Raw genomic sequence first — 12435 nt, 5'->3', positions numbered from 1 at the left:
GGGATCCGGTTCCTGCGCTGTGATTGGTTGGGACAGGTTCTCTTCTCATGAGATCCGGTTCCTGCGCTGTGATTGGTTGGGACAGGTTCTCTTCTCATGGGATCCGGTTCCTGCGCTGTGATTGGTTGGGACAGGTTCTCTTCTCATGAGATCCGGTTCCTGCGCTGTGATTGGTTGGGACAGGTTCTCTTCTCATGAGATCCGGTTCCTGCGCTGTGATTGGTTGGGACAGGTTCTCTTCTCATGGGATCCGGTTCCTGCGCTGTGATTGGTTGGGACAGGTTTTCTTCTCATGAGATCCGGTTCCTGCGCTGTGATTGGTTGGGACAGGTTCTCTTCTCATGAGATCCGGTTCCTGCGCTGTGATTGGTTGGGACAGGTTCTCTCTCTTCTCATGAGATCCGGTTCCTGCGCTGTGATTGGTTGGGACAGGTTCTCTTCTCATGAGATCCGGTTCCTGCGCTGTGATTGGTTGGGACAGGTTCTCTCTCTTCTCATGAGATCCGGTTCCTGCGCTGTGATTGGTTGGGACAGGTTCTCTTCTCATGGGATCCGGTTCCTGCGCTGTGATTGGTTGGGACAGGTTCTCTTCTCATGAGATCCGGTTCCTGCGCTGTGATTGGTTGGGACAGGTTCTCTTCTCATGGGATCAGGTTCCTGCGCTGTGATTGGTTGGGACAGGTTCTCTTCTCATGGGATCCGGTTCCTGCGCTGTGATTGGTTGGGACAGGTTCTCTTCTCATGAGATCCGGTTCCTGCGCTGTGATTGGTTGGGACAGGTTCTCTTCTCATGAGATCCGGTTCCTGCGCTGTGATTGGTTGGGACAGGTTCTCTTCTCATGAGATCCGGTTCCTGCGCTGTGATTGGTTGGGACAGGTTCTCTTCTCATGGGATCCGGTTCCTGCGCTGTGATTGGTTGGGACAGGTTCTCTTCTCATGAGATCCGGTTCCTGCGCTGTGATTGGTTGGGACAGGTTCTCTTCTCATGGGATCCGGTTCCTGCGCTGTGATTGGTTGGGACAGGTTCTCTTCTCATGGGATCCGGTTCCTGCGCTGTGATTGGTTGGGACAGGTTCTCTTCTCATGAGATCCGGTTCCTGCGCTGTGATTGGTTGGGACAGGTTTTCTTCTCATGAGATCCGGTTCCTGCGCTGTGATTGGTTGGGACAGGTTCTCTTCTCATGAGATCCGGTTCCTGCGCTGTGATTGGTTGGGACAGATTCTCTTCTCATGAGATCCGGTTCCTGCGCTGTGATTGGTTGGGACAGGTTCTCTTCTCATGAGATCCGGTTCCTGCGCTGTGATTGGTTGGGACAGGTTTTCTTCTCATGAGATCCGGTTCCTGCGCTGTGATTGGTTGGGACAGGTTCTCTCTCTTCTCATGAGATCCGGTTCCTGCGCTGTGATTGGTTGGGACAGGTTCTCTTCTCATGAGATCCGGTTCCTGTGCTGTGATTGGTTGGGACAGGTTCTCTCTCTTCTCATGAGATCCGGTTCCTGCGCTGTGATTGGTTGGGACAGGTTCTCTCTCTTCTCATGGGATCCGGTTCCTGCGCTGTGATTGGTTGGGACAGGTTCTCTTCTCATGAGATCCGGTTCCTGCGCTGTGATTGGTTGGGACAGGTTCTCTTCTCATGGGATCCGGTTCCTGCGCTGTGATTGGTTGGGACAGGTTTTCTTCTCATGAGATCCGGTTCCTGCGCTGTGATTGATTGGGACAGGTTCTCTTCTCATGAGATCCGGTTCCTGCGCTGTGATTGGTTGGGAGAGGTTTTCTTCTCATGAGATCCGGTTCCTGCGCTGTGATTGGTTGGGACAGGTTCTCTCTCTTCTCATGAGATCCGGTTCCTGCGCTGTGATTGGTTGGGACAGGTTCTCTTCTCATGAGATCCGGTTCCTGCGCTGTGATTGGTTGGGACAGGTTCTCTTCTCATGAGATCCGGTTCCTGCGCTGTGATTGATTGGGACAGGTTCTCTTCTCATGGGATCCGGTTCCTGTGCTGTGATTGGTTGGGACAGGTTCTCTTCTCATGAGATCCGGTTCCTGTGCTGTGATTGGTTGGGACAGGTTCTCTTCTCATGAGATCCGGTTCCTGCGCTGTGATTGGTTGGGACAGGTTCTCTTCTCATGAGATCCGGTTCCTGCGCTGTGATTGGTTGGGACAGGTTCTCTTCTCATGAGATCCGGTTCCTGTGCTGTGATTGGTTGGGACAGGTTCTCTTCTCATGAGATCCGGTTCCTGTGCTGTGATTGGTTGGGACAGGTTCTCTTCTCATGAGATCCGGTTCCTGTGCTGTGATTGGTTGGGACAGGTTCTCTTCTCATGAGATCCGGTTCCTGCGCTGTGATTGGTTGGGACAGGTTCTCTTTCTTCTCATGAGATCCGGTTCCTGCGCTGTGATTGGTTGGGACAGGTTCTCTTCTCATGAGATCCGGTTCCTGTGCTGTGATTGGTTGGGACAGGTTCTCTTCTCATGAGATCCGGTTCCTGCGCTGTGATTGGTTGGGACAGGTTTTCTTCTCATGAGATCCGGTTCCTGCGCTGTGATTGGTTGGGACAGGTTCTCTTCTCATGAGATCCGGTTCCTGTGCTGTGATTGGTTGGGACAGGTTCTCTTCTCATGAGATCCGGTTCCTGTGCTGTGATTGGTTGGGACAGGTTCTCTTCTCATGGGATCCGGTTCCTGCGCTGTGATTGGTTGGGACAGGTTCTCTTCTCATGAGATCCGGTTCCTGCGCTGTGATTGATTGGGACAGGTTCTCTTCTCATGAGATCCGGTTCCTGCGCTGTGATTGGTTGGGACAGGTTCTCTCTCTTCTCATGAGATCCGGTTCCTGTGCTGTGATTGGTTGGGACAGGTTCTCTTCTCATGAGATCCGGTTCCTGCGCTGTGATTGGTTGGGACAGGTTCTCTTCTCATGAGATCCGGTTCCTGCGCTGTGATTGATTGGGACAGGTTCTCTTCTCATGAGATCCGGTTCCTGCGCTGTGATTGGTTGGGACAGGTTCTCTTCTCATGAGATCCGGTTCCTGTGCTGTGATTGGTTGGGACAGGTTCTCTTCTCATGAGATCCGGTTCCTGCGCTGTGATTGGTTGGGACAGGTTCTCTTCTCATGGGATCCGGTTCCTGCGCTGTGATTGGTTGGGACAGGTTTTCTTCTCATGAGATCCGGTTCCTGCGCTGTGATTGGTTGGGACAGGTTCTCTTCTCATGAGATCCGGTTCCTGCGCTGTGATTGGTTGGGACAGGTTCTCTTCTCATGAGATCCGGTTCCTGTGCTGTGATTGGTTGGGACAGGTTCTCTTCTCATGAGATCCGGTTCCTGTGCTGTGATTGGTTGGGACAGGTTCTCTTCTCATGAGATCCGGTTCCTGCGCTGTGATTGGTTGGGACAGGTTCTCTCTCTTCTCATGGGATCCGGTTCCTGCGCTGTGATTGGTTGGGACAGGTTCTCTTCTCATGAGATCCGGTTCCTGCGCTGTGATTGGTTGGGACAGGTTCTCTCTCTTCTCATGAGATCCGGTTCCTGCGCTGTGATTGGTTGGGACAGGTTCTCTTCTCATGAGATCCGGTTCCTGCGCTGTGATTGGTTGGGACAGGTTCTCTTCTCATGGGATCCGGTTCCTGTGCTGTGATTGGTTGGGACAGGTTCTCTTCTCATGAGATCCGGTTCCTGCGCTGTGATTGGTTGGGACAGGTTCTCTTCTCATGAGATCCGGTTCCTGCGCTGTGATTGGTTGGGACAGGTTTTCTTCTCATGAGATCCGGTTCCTGTGCTGTGATTGGTTGGGACAGGTTCTCTCTTCTCATGGGATCCGGTTCCTGCGCTGTGATTGGTTGGGACAGGTTCTCTTCTCATGGGATCCGGTTCCTGCGCTGTGATTGGTTGGGACAGGTTCTGTTTCTTCTCATGAGATCCGGTTCCTGCGCTGTGATTGGTTGGGACAGGTTCTCTTCTCATGAGATCCGGTTCCTGCGCTGTGATTGGTTGGGACAGGTTCTCTTCTCATGAGATCCGGTTCCTGTGCTGTGATTGGTTGGGACAGGTTCTCTTCTCATGAGATCCGGTTCCTGCGCTGTGATTGGTTGGGACAGGTTCTCTTCTCATGAGATCCGGTTCCTGCGCTGTGATTGGTTGGGACAGGTTCTCTCTCTTCTCATGAGATCCGGTTCCTGCGCTGTGATTGGTTGGGACAGGTTCTCTTCTCATGGGATCCGGTTCCTGCGCTGTGATTGGTTGGGACAGGTTCTCTCTTCTCATGAGATCCGGTTCCTGCGCTGTGATTGGTTGGGACAGGTTCTCTTCTCATGAGATCCGGTTCCTGCGCTGTGATTGGTTGGGACAGGTTCTCTCTCTTCTCATGGGATCCGGTTCCTGCGCTGTGATTGGTTGGGACAGGTTCTCTCTCTTCTCATGAGATCCGGTTCCTGCGCTGTGATTGGTTGGGACAGGTTTTCTTCTCATGAGATCCGGTTCCTGCGCTGTGATTGGTTGGGACAGGTTCTCTCTCTTCTCATGGGATCCGGTTCCTGCGCTGTGATTGGTTGGGACAGGTTCTCTCTCTTCTCATGAGATCCGGTTCCTGCGCTGTGATTGGTTGGGACAGGTTTTCTTCTCATGGGATCCGGTTCCTGCGCTGTGATTGGTTGGGACAGGTTCTCTTCTCATGGGATCCGGTTCCTGTGCTGTGATTGGTTGGGACAGGTTCTCTTCTCATGAGATCCGGTTCCTGCGCTGTGATTGGTTGGGACAGGTTCTCTTCTCATGAGATCCGGTTCCTGCGCTGTGATTGGTTGGGACAGGTTTTCTTCTCATGAGATCCGGTTCCTGCGCTGTGATTGGTTGGGACAGGTTCTCTTCTCATGAGATCCGGTTCCTGCGCTGTGATTGGTTGGGACAGGTTCTCTCTCTTCTCATGAGATCCGGTTCCTGCGCTGTGATTGGTTGGGACAGGTTCTGTTCTCATGAGATCCGGTTCCTGCGCTGTGATTGGTTGGGACAGGTTTTCTTCTCATGAGATCCGGTTCCTGCGCTGTGATTGGTTGGGACAGGTTCTCTTCTCATGAGATCCGGTTCCTGCGCTGTGATTGATTGGGACAGGTTCTCTTCTCATGAGATCCGGTTCCTGCGCTGTGATTGGTTGGGACAGGTTCTCTTCTCATGAGATCCGGTTCCTGCGCTGTGATTGTTTGGGACAGGTTCTCTTCTCATGGGATCCGGTTCCTGCGCTGTGATTGGTTGGGACAGGTTCTCTTCTCATGAGATCCGGTTCCTGCGCTGTGATTGGTTGGGACAGGTTCTCTTCTCATGGGATCCGGTTCCTGCGCTGTGATTGGTTGGGACAGGTTCTCTTCTCATGAGATCCGGTTCCTGCGCTGTGATTGGTTGGGACAGGTTCTCTTCTCATGAGATCCGGTTCCTGCGCTGTGATTGGTTGGGACAGGTTTTCTTCTCATGAGATCCGGTTCCTGCGCTGTGATTGGTTGGGACAGGTTCTCTTCTCATGAGATCCGGTTCCTGCGCTGTGATTGGTTGGGACAGGTTCTCTTCTCATGGGATCCGGTTCCTGCGCTGTGATTGGTTGGGACAGGTTCTCTTCTCATGAGATCCGGTTCCTGCGCTGTGATTGGTTGGGACAGGTTTTCTTCTCATGAGATCCGGTTCCTGCGCTGTGATTGGTTGGGACAGGTTCTCTTCTCATGGGATCCGGTTCCTGCGCTGTGATTGGTTGGGACAGGTTCTGTTTCTTCTCATGAGATCCGGTTCCTGCGCTGTGATTGGTTGGGACAGGTTCTCTTCTCATGAGATCCGGTTCCTGCGCTGTGATTGGTTGGGACAGGTTCTCTCTCTTCTCATGGGATCCGGTTCCTGCGCTGTGATTGGTTGGGACAGGTTCTCTTCTCATGGGATCCGGTTCCTGCGCTGTGATTGGTTGGGACAGGTTCTCTCTCTTCTCATGGGATCCGGTTCCTGCGCTGTGATTGGTTGGGACAGGTTCTCTTCTCATGGGATCCGGTTCCTGCGCTGTGATTGGTTGGAGGATCTTCTGGTCGGTGACGATGTTTTTCTATTTCAGGAAGAATCACGTCTTTGAGTTGATTTCGGATCATCAGTCGGAATTTTCTTCGGATCTCTTTCAGAATGTGAAGGGAGAGAAGCTGGTGATGGAGGAGGAGTCCAAGGTGAGGAGGCCGGTGATTGGAGGCCGGTGATTGGAGGCCGGTGATTGGAGGCCGGACCCCATACAACCTCCATGGGCAAAATAAAATTCTCCTTGTCGTGACATTTTGGTTCCATTTAAGAAAGAAAGTTCATGTAGAATGCGAGACCTCAAAGATGATTACTGAGGAGGCCGCTGTGTATATAATGGAGGCCGCTGTGTATATAATGGAGGCCGCTGTGTATATAATGGAGGCCGTAGTGTATATAATGGAGGCCGTAGTGTATATAATGGAGGCCGTATTGTATATATTGGAGGCCGTATTGTATATATTGGAGGCCGTATTGTATATATTGGAGGCTGTATTGTATATAATGGAGGCCGTAGTGTATATATTGGAGGCCATATTGTATATATTGGAGGCCGTATTGTATATATTGGAGGCCGTATTGTATATATTGGAGGCTGTATTGTATATATTGGAGGCTGTATTGTATATATTGGAGGCTGTATTGTATATAATGGAGGCTGTATTGTATATATTGGAGGCCGTATTGTATATATTGGAGGCCGTATTGTATATAATGGAGGCTGTATTGTGTATATATTGGAGGCTGTATTGTATATATTGGAGGCTGTATTGTATATATTGGAGGCTGTATTGTATATAATGGAGGCTGTATTGTATATATTGGAGGCCGTATTGTATATAATGGAGGCTGTATTGTATATATTGGAGGCTGTATTGTATATAATGGAGGCCGCTGTGTATATATTGGAGGCCGCTGTGTATATATTGGAGGCCGTATTGTATATATTGGAGGCCGTATTGTATATAATGGAGGCTGTATTGTATATATTGGAGGCCGCTGTGTATATATTGGAGGCCGTATTGTATATAATGGAGGCCGTATTGTATATAATGGAGGCCGTATTGTATATAATGGAGGCTGTATTGTATATAATGGCGGCTGTATTGTATACTGTATTGTATATAATGGAGGCCGCTGTGTATATAATGGAGGCCGCTGTGTATATAATGGAGGCCGCTGTGTATATAATGGAGGCCGTATTGTATATATTGGAGGCCGTATTGTATATATTGGAGGCTGTATTGTATATATTGGAGGCTGTATTGTATATATTGGAGGCTGTATTGTATATATTGGAGGCCGTATTGTATATATTGGAGGCCGTATTGTATATAATGGAGGCTGTATTGTATATATTGGAGGCTGTATTGTATATATTGGAGGCCGCTGTGTATATATTGGAGGCCGTATTGTATATAATGGAGGCCGTATTGTATATAATGGAGGCCGTATTGTATATAATGGAGGCCGTATTGTATATAATGGAGGCCGTATTGTATATAATGGAGGCCGTATTGTATATAATGGCGGCTGTATTGTATACTGTATTGTATATAATGGAGGCCGCTGTGTATATAATGGAGGCCGCTGTGTATATAATGGAGGCCGCTGTGTATATAATGGAGGCCGTATTGTATATATTGGAGGCTGTATTGTATATAATGGAGGCCGCTGTGTATATATTGGAGGCTGTAGTGTATATAATGGAGGCTGTAGTGTATATAATGGAGGCCGTATTGTATATAATGGAGGCCGTATTGTATATATTGGAGGCCGTATTGTATATATTGGAGGCTGTATTGTATATAATGGAGGCCGCTGTGTATATAATGGAGGCCGTATTGTATATAATGGAGGCCGTATTGTATATATTGGAGGTCGTATTGTATATAATGGAGGTCGTATTGTATATAATGGAGGCCGCTGTGTATATAATGGAGGCTGTAGTGTATATAATGGAGGCTGTAGTGTATATAATGGAGGCTGTAGTGTATATAATGGAGGCCGTATTGTGTATAATGGAGGCCGTATTGGAGGCCGCTGTGTATATATTGGAGGCTGTAGTGTATATATTGGAGGCCGTATTGTATATATTGGAGGCCGTATTGGAGGCCGTATTGTATATAATGGAGGCCGTGGTCTCTGATTCTTTTTCCTCTTCCAGGTTTCGGGAATTACGGATTTTCCGGACACGAATATTATTGAAACCTCCCAGAATGCTTTGGAGCGGCACCGTTCTCGGTTCTCGTCGTGCCGCGTCCTCAGACAGGTGCGTATTTCAGGCGCACACTGATTGGTCGGATATCGGGGTACCACGAGGTCCTAGAGGATGGGGGAGAGATTGTTCCCTAGGGCCCCTCCCCCCCATTATAGAAGGTTTATTGTCCTTTCCTCTGGGGGGGGGGTCACTAGATGAAGGGGGGGTCACCAGATGAAGGGGGGGGGGGTCAGTAGATGAAGGGGGGGTCACTAGATGAAGGGGGGGGTCAGTAGATGAAGGGGGGGGGGTCACTAGATGAAGGGGGGGGTCAGTAGATGAAGGGGGGGGGGTCACTAGATGAAGGGGGGGGGGGTCAGTAGATGAAGGGGGGGTCAGTAGATGAATGGGGGGGTCACCAGATGAAGGGGGGGGTCAGTAGATGAAGGGGGGGGTCACAGATGAAGGGGGGGTCAGTAGATGAAGGGGGGGTCAGTAGATGAAGGGGGGGGGTCAGTAGATGAAGGGGGGGGTCAGTAGATGAAGGGGGGGGTCAGTAGATGAAGGGGGGGTCACTAGATGAAGGGGGGGGGTCAGTAGATGAAAGGGGGGTCACAGATGAAGGGGGGGGTCACAGATGAAGGGGGGGGGGGGTCACAGATGAAGGGGGGGGGTCACAGATGAAGGGGGGGTCACTAGATGAAGGGGGGGGGGGTCACAGATGAAGGGGGGGGGTCACTAGATGATGGGGGGGGGTCACAGATGAAGGGGGGGGTCACAGATGATGGGGGGGGGGGTCAGTAGATGAAGGGGGGGGGGGGGGTCACTAGATGAAGGGGGGGGTCAGTAGATGAAGGGGGGGGTCACAGATGAATGGGGGGGGGTCACTAGATGAATGGGGGGGGTCAGTAGATGAATGGGGGGGTCAGTAGATGAAGGGGGGGGGTCACAGATGAAGGGGGGGGGTCAGTAGATGAATGGGGGGTCAGTAGATGAAGGGGGGGGGGGGGTCAGTAGATGAAGGGGGGGGGTCAGTAGATGAATGGGGGGGTCACAGATGAAGGGGGGGGTCAGTAGATGAAGGGGGGGGGGTCAGTAGATGAAGGGGGGGGGGTCAGTAGATGAAGGGGGGGGGTCACTAGATGAAGGGGGGGGTCAGATGAAGGGGGGGGGTCACTAGATGAAGGGGGGGGGGTCACTAGATGAAGGGGGGGGGGGTCAGATGAAGGGGGGGGTCACTAGATGAAGGGGGGGGTCAGATGAAGGGGGGGTCACTAGATGAAGGGGGGGGGTCACAGATGAAGGGGGGGGGTCAGTAGATGAAGGGGGGGGTCACAGATGAAGGGGGGGTCAGTAGATGAATGGGGGGGGTCAGTAGATGAAGGGGGGGGGGGTCACTAGATGAAGGGGGGGGTCAGATGAAGGGGGGGGTCACTAGATGAAGGGGGGGGGTCAGATGAAGGGGGGGGTCACTAGATGAAGGGGGGGGTCAGATGAAGGGGGGGGTCACTAGATGAAGGGGGGGGGGTCACAGATGAAGGGGGGGGGTCACTAGATGAAGGGGGGTCAGTAGATGAAGGGGGGGGGGTCACTAGATGAAGGGGGGGGGTCACAGATGAAGGGGGGGGGTCACTAGATGAAGGGGGGGGTCACAGATGAGGGGGGGGTCACTAGATGAAGGGGGGGGGTCACTAGATGAAGGGGGGGTCACAGATGAAGGGGGGGGGTCACTAGATGAAGGGGGGGTCACTAGATGAAGGGGGGGGGTCACTAGATGAAGGGGGGGTCAGTAGATGAAGGGGGGGGGGGTCAGTAGATGAAGGGGGGGTCACAGATGAAGGGGGGGGTCACAGATGAAGGGGGGGTCACTAGATGAAGGGGGGGGGTCACAGATGAAGGGGGGGGGTCACAGATGAAGGGGGGGGGGGGGTCAGTAGATGAATGGGGGGGTCAGTAGATGAAGGGGGGGGGGGGTCACTAGATGAAGGGGGGGGTCAGTAGATGAAGGGGGGGGGTCAGTAGATGAAGGGGGGGGTCACTAGATGAAGGGGGGGGTCAGTAGATGAAGGGGGGGGTCAGTAGATGAATGGGGGGGTCAGTAGATGAAGGGGGGAGTCAGTAGATGAAGGGGGGGGGGTCACTAGATGAATGGGGGGGGTCAGTAGATGAAGGGGGGGTCAGTAGATGAAGGGGGGGGGGGTCAGTAGATGAATGGGGGGGTCAGTAGATGAAGGGGGGGGTCAGTAGATGAAGGGGGGGGTCACTAGATGAAGGGGGGGTCACTAGATGAAGGGGGGGGGTCAGTAGATGAATGGGGGGGGTCACTAGATGAAGGGGGGGTCAGTAGATGAAGGGGGGGGGTCAGTAGATGAATGGGGGGGTCAGTAGATGAAGGGGGGGTCACTAGATGAAGGGGGGGTCACTAGATGAAGGGGGGGTCAGTAGATGAATGGGGGGGTCAGTAGATGAATGGGGGGGTCAGTAGATGAAGGGGGGGTCAGTAGATGAAGGGGGGGGGTCAGTAGATGAATGGGGGGGGTCAGTAGATGAATGGGGGGGGTCAGTAGATGAAGGGGGGGGTCAGTAGATGAAGGGGGGGTCACTAGATGAAGGGGGGGGGGTCAGTAGATGAATGGGGGGGTCACTAGATGAAGGGGGGGTCAGTAGATGAATGGGGGGGTCAGTAGATGAAGGGGGGGTCAGTAGATGAAGGGGGGGGGGTCAGTAGATGAAGGGGGGGGTCAGTAGATGAATGGGGGGGGTCAGTAGATGAAGGGGGGGGGGGCACTAGATGAATGGGGGGGGGCAGTAGATGAAGGGGGGGTCAGTAGATGAAGGGGGGGGGTCACTAGATGAAGGGGGGGGGGTCATTAGATGAAGGGGGGGTCAGTAGATGAAGGGGGGGGGGTCAGTAGATGAAGGGGGGGTCACAGATGAGGGGGGGGGGGTCAGTAGATGAATGGGGGGGTCAGTAGATGAATGGGGGGGTCAGTAGATGAAGGGGGGAGTCAGTAGATGAATGGGGGGGGGTCACTAGATGAAGGGGGGGTCAGTAGATGAAGGGGGGGTCACTAGATGAAGGGGGGGGTCAGATGAAGGGGGGGGTCACTAGATGAAGGGGGGGGGGTCACAGATGAAGGGGGGGGTCACAGATGAGGGGGGGGGGTCACAGATGAAGGGGGGGTCACTAGATGAAGGGGGGGTCACAGATGAAGGTTTTCTTTGTATGTAATACGTTTCTCTTCTCCTCCAGAGGCAGAGTGTGGAGCGCCTCCCGCTGACCAGAGTGCAGTACTGCTGGAAGGAGAAGCAACTCAGCTACTTTGTGTACGGAACAGAGAGCAAAGTCTTCGTCCAGAACTACCCCAAAAAGTGCTGCTGTCTTGTCCTCTGACCACACCGGGCATTGTGACCACACCGGGCTTTGTGACCACACCGGGCATTGTGACCACACCGGGCATTGTGACCACACCGGGCATTGTGACCACACGGGGGCATTGTGACCACACCGGGGGCATTGTGACCACACCGGGGGCATTGTGACCACACCGGGCATTGTGACCACACCGGGCATTGTGACCACACGGGGGCATTGTGACCACACCGGGCATTGTGACCACACCGGGCATTGTGACCACACCGGGCTTTGTGACCACACCGGGCATTGAATGGCTCTGCACCTTTGGATGGGATTCGGGGGTCTCTCTGACGGTCGGCGTTTCTTTTTCTTGTTTTCCATATAAATGTGAAAATTGCGTTTTGGTTATTAAAGAGCAAAATAAGTAAATATTTATATTCTTCTTTATTATGGGCGGAGTCACACCTGCGATTGCCCCCCCCCCCCCAGAGGGGACTCCGCCATTGGCTGCTCCTCGGCCCATTGACTTCTAATCGCAGACTCTGAGCGATCGGCCGGGACACAGACCGCCTGCAGACATCGGTTTATCACTCCCTCTGGTTGGGGGAGGGGGGGGCAGGAATACTCTGAGGACTGAGGATGCTCCTGTCCTTCCTTGGAAATGCTCGTCGCCTGGCTCTCATACTTTTCCTCTTTCTCACCTTCAAATTGTCTAATAATCTGCAGTGTGCAAAATGACCACAAGATGGCGACACATTACAGATATGTTTGGCCCCCGGGGCCCCATGAGGTCGGGTCTGCAGGAATTTCAGTAATCCTGGAACTTTAGCCCAAAAATTGT

At 52.7% G+C, this 12435-nt stretch overlaps 1 protein-coding gene across 1 annotated transcript in view; it reads left to right on the top strand.

The window, feature by feature from the left end:
• Positions 1-12023, top strand: part of LOC120945561 (protein SSUH2 homolog) — a 38203-nt gene extending 26180 nt beyond the window's left edge. Inside the window, exons 6-8 of the mRNA XM_040359818.1 lie at positions 6083-6188; positions 8204-8308; positions 11490-12023. Coding sequence (XP_040215752.1) covers positions 6083-6188; positions 8204-8308; positions 11490-11630 — 352 coding nt within the window. The 3' untranslated portion in view covers positions 11631-12023. The remainder of the gene's footprint in view (positions 1-6082; positions 6189-8203; positions 8309-11489) is intronic.
• Positions 12024-12435: the final 412 nt, after the last annotated feature.

This window comes from Rana temporaria, chromosome 7 (assembly GCF_905171775.1).
Source record: "Rana temporaria chromosome 7, aRanTem1.1, whole genome shotgun sequence".
Classification (NCBI taxonomy): Eukaryota; Metazoa; Chordata; class Amphibia; order Anura; family Ranidae; genus Rana; species Rana temporaria.
Note: the sequence above shows the minus strand (reverse complement) of the source record. Positions and strands in the feature narration are given on the sequence as shown.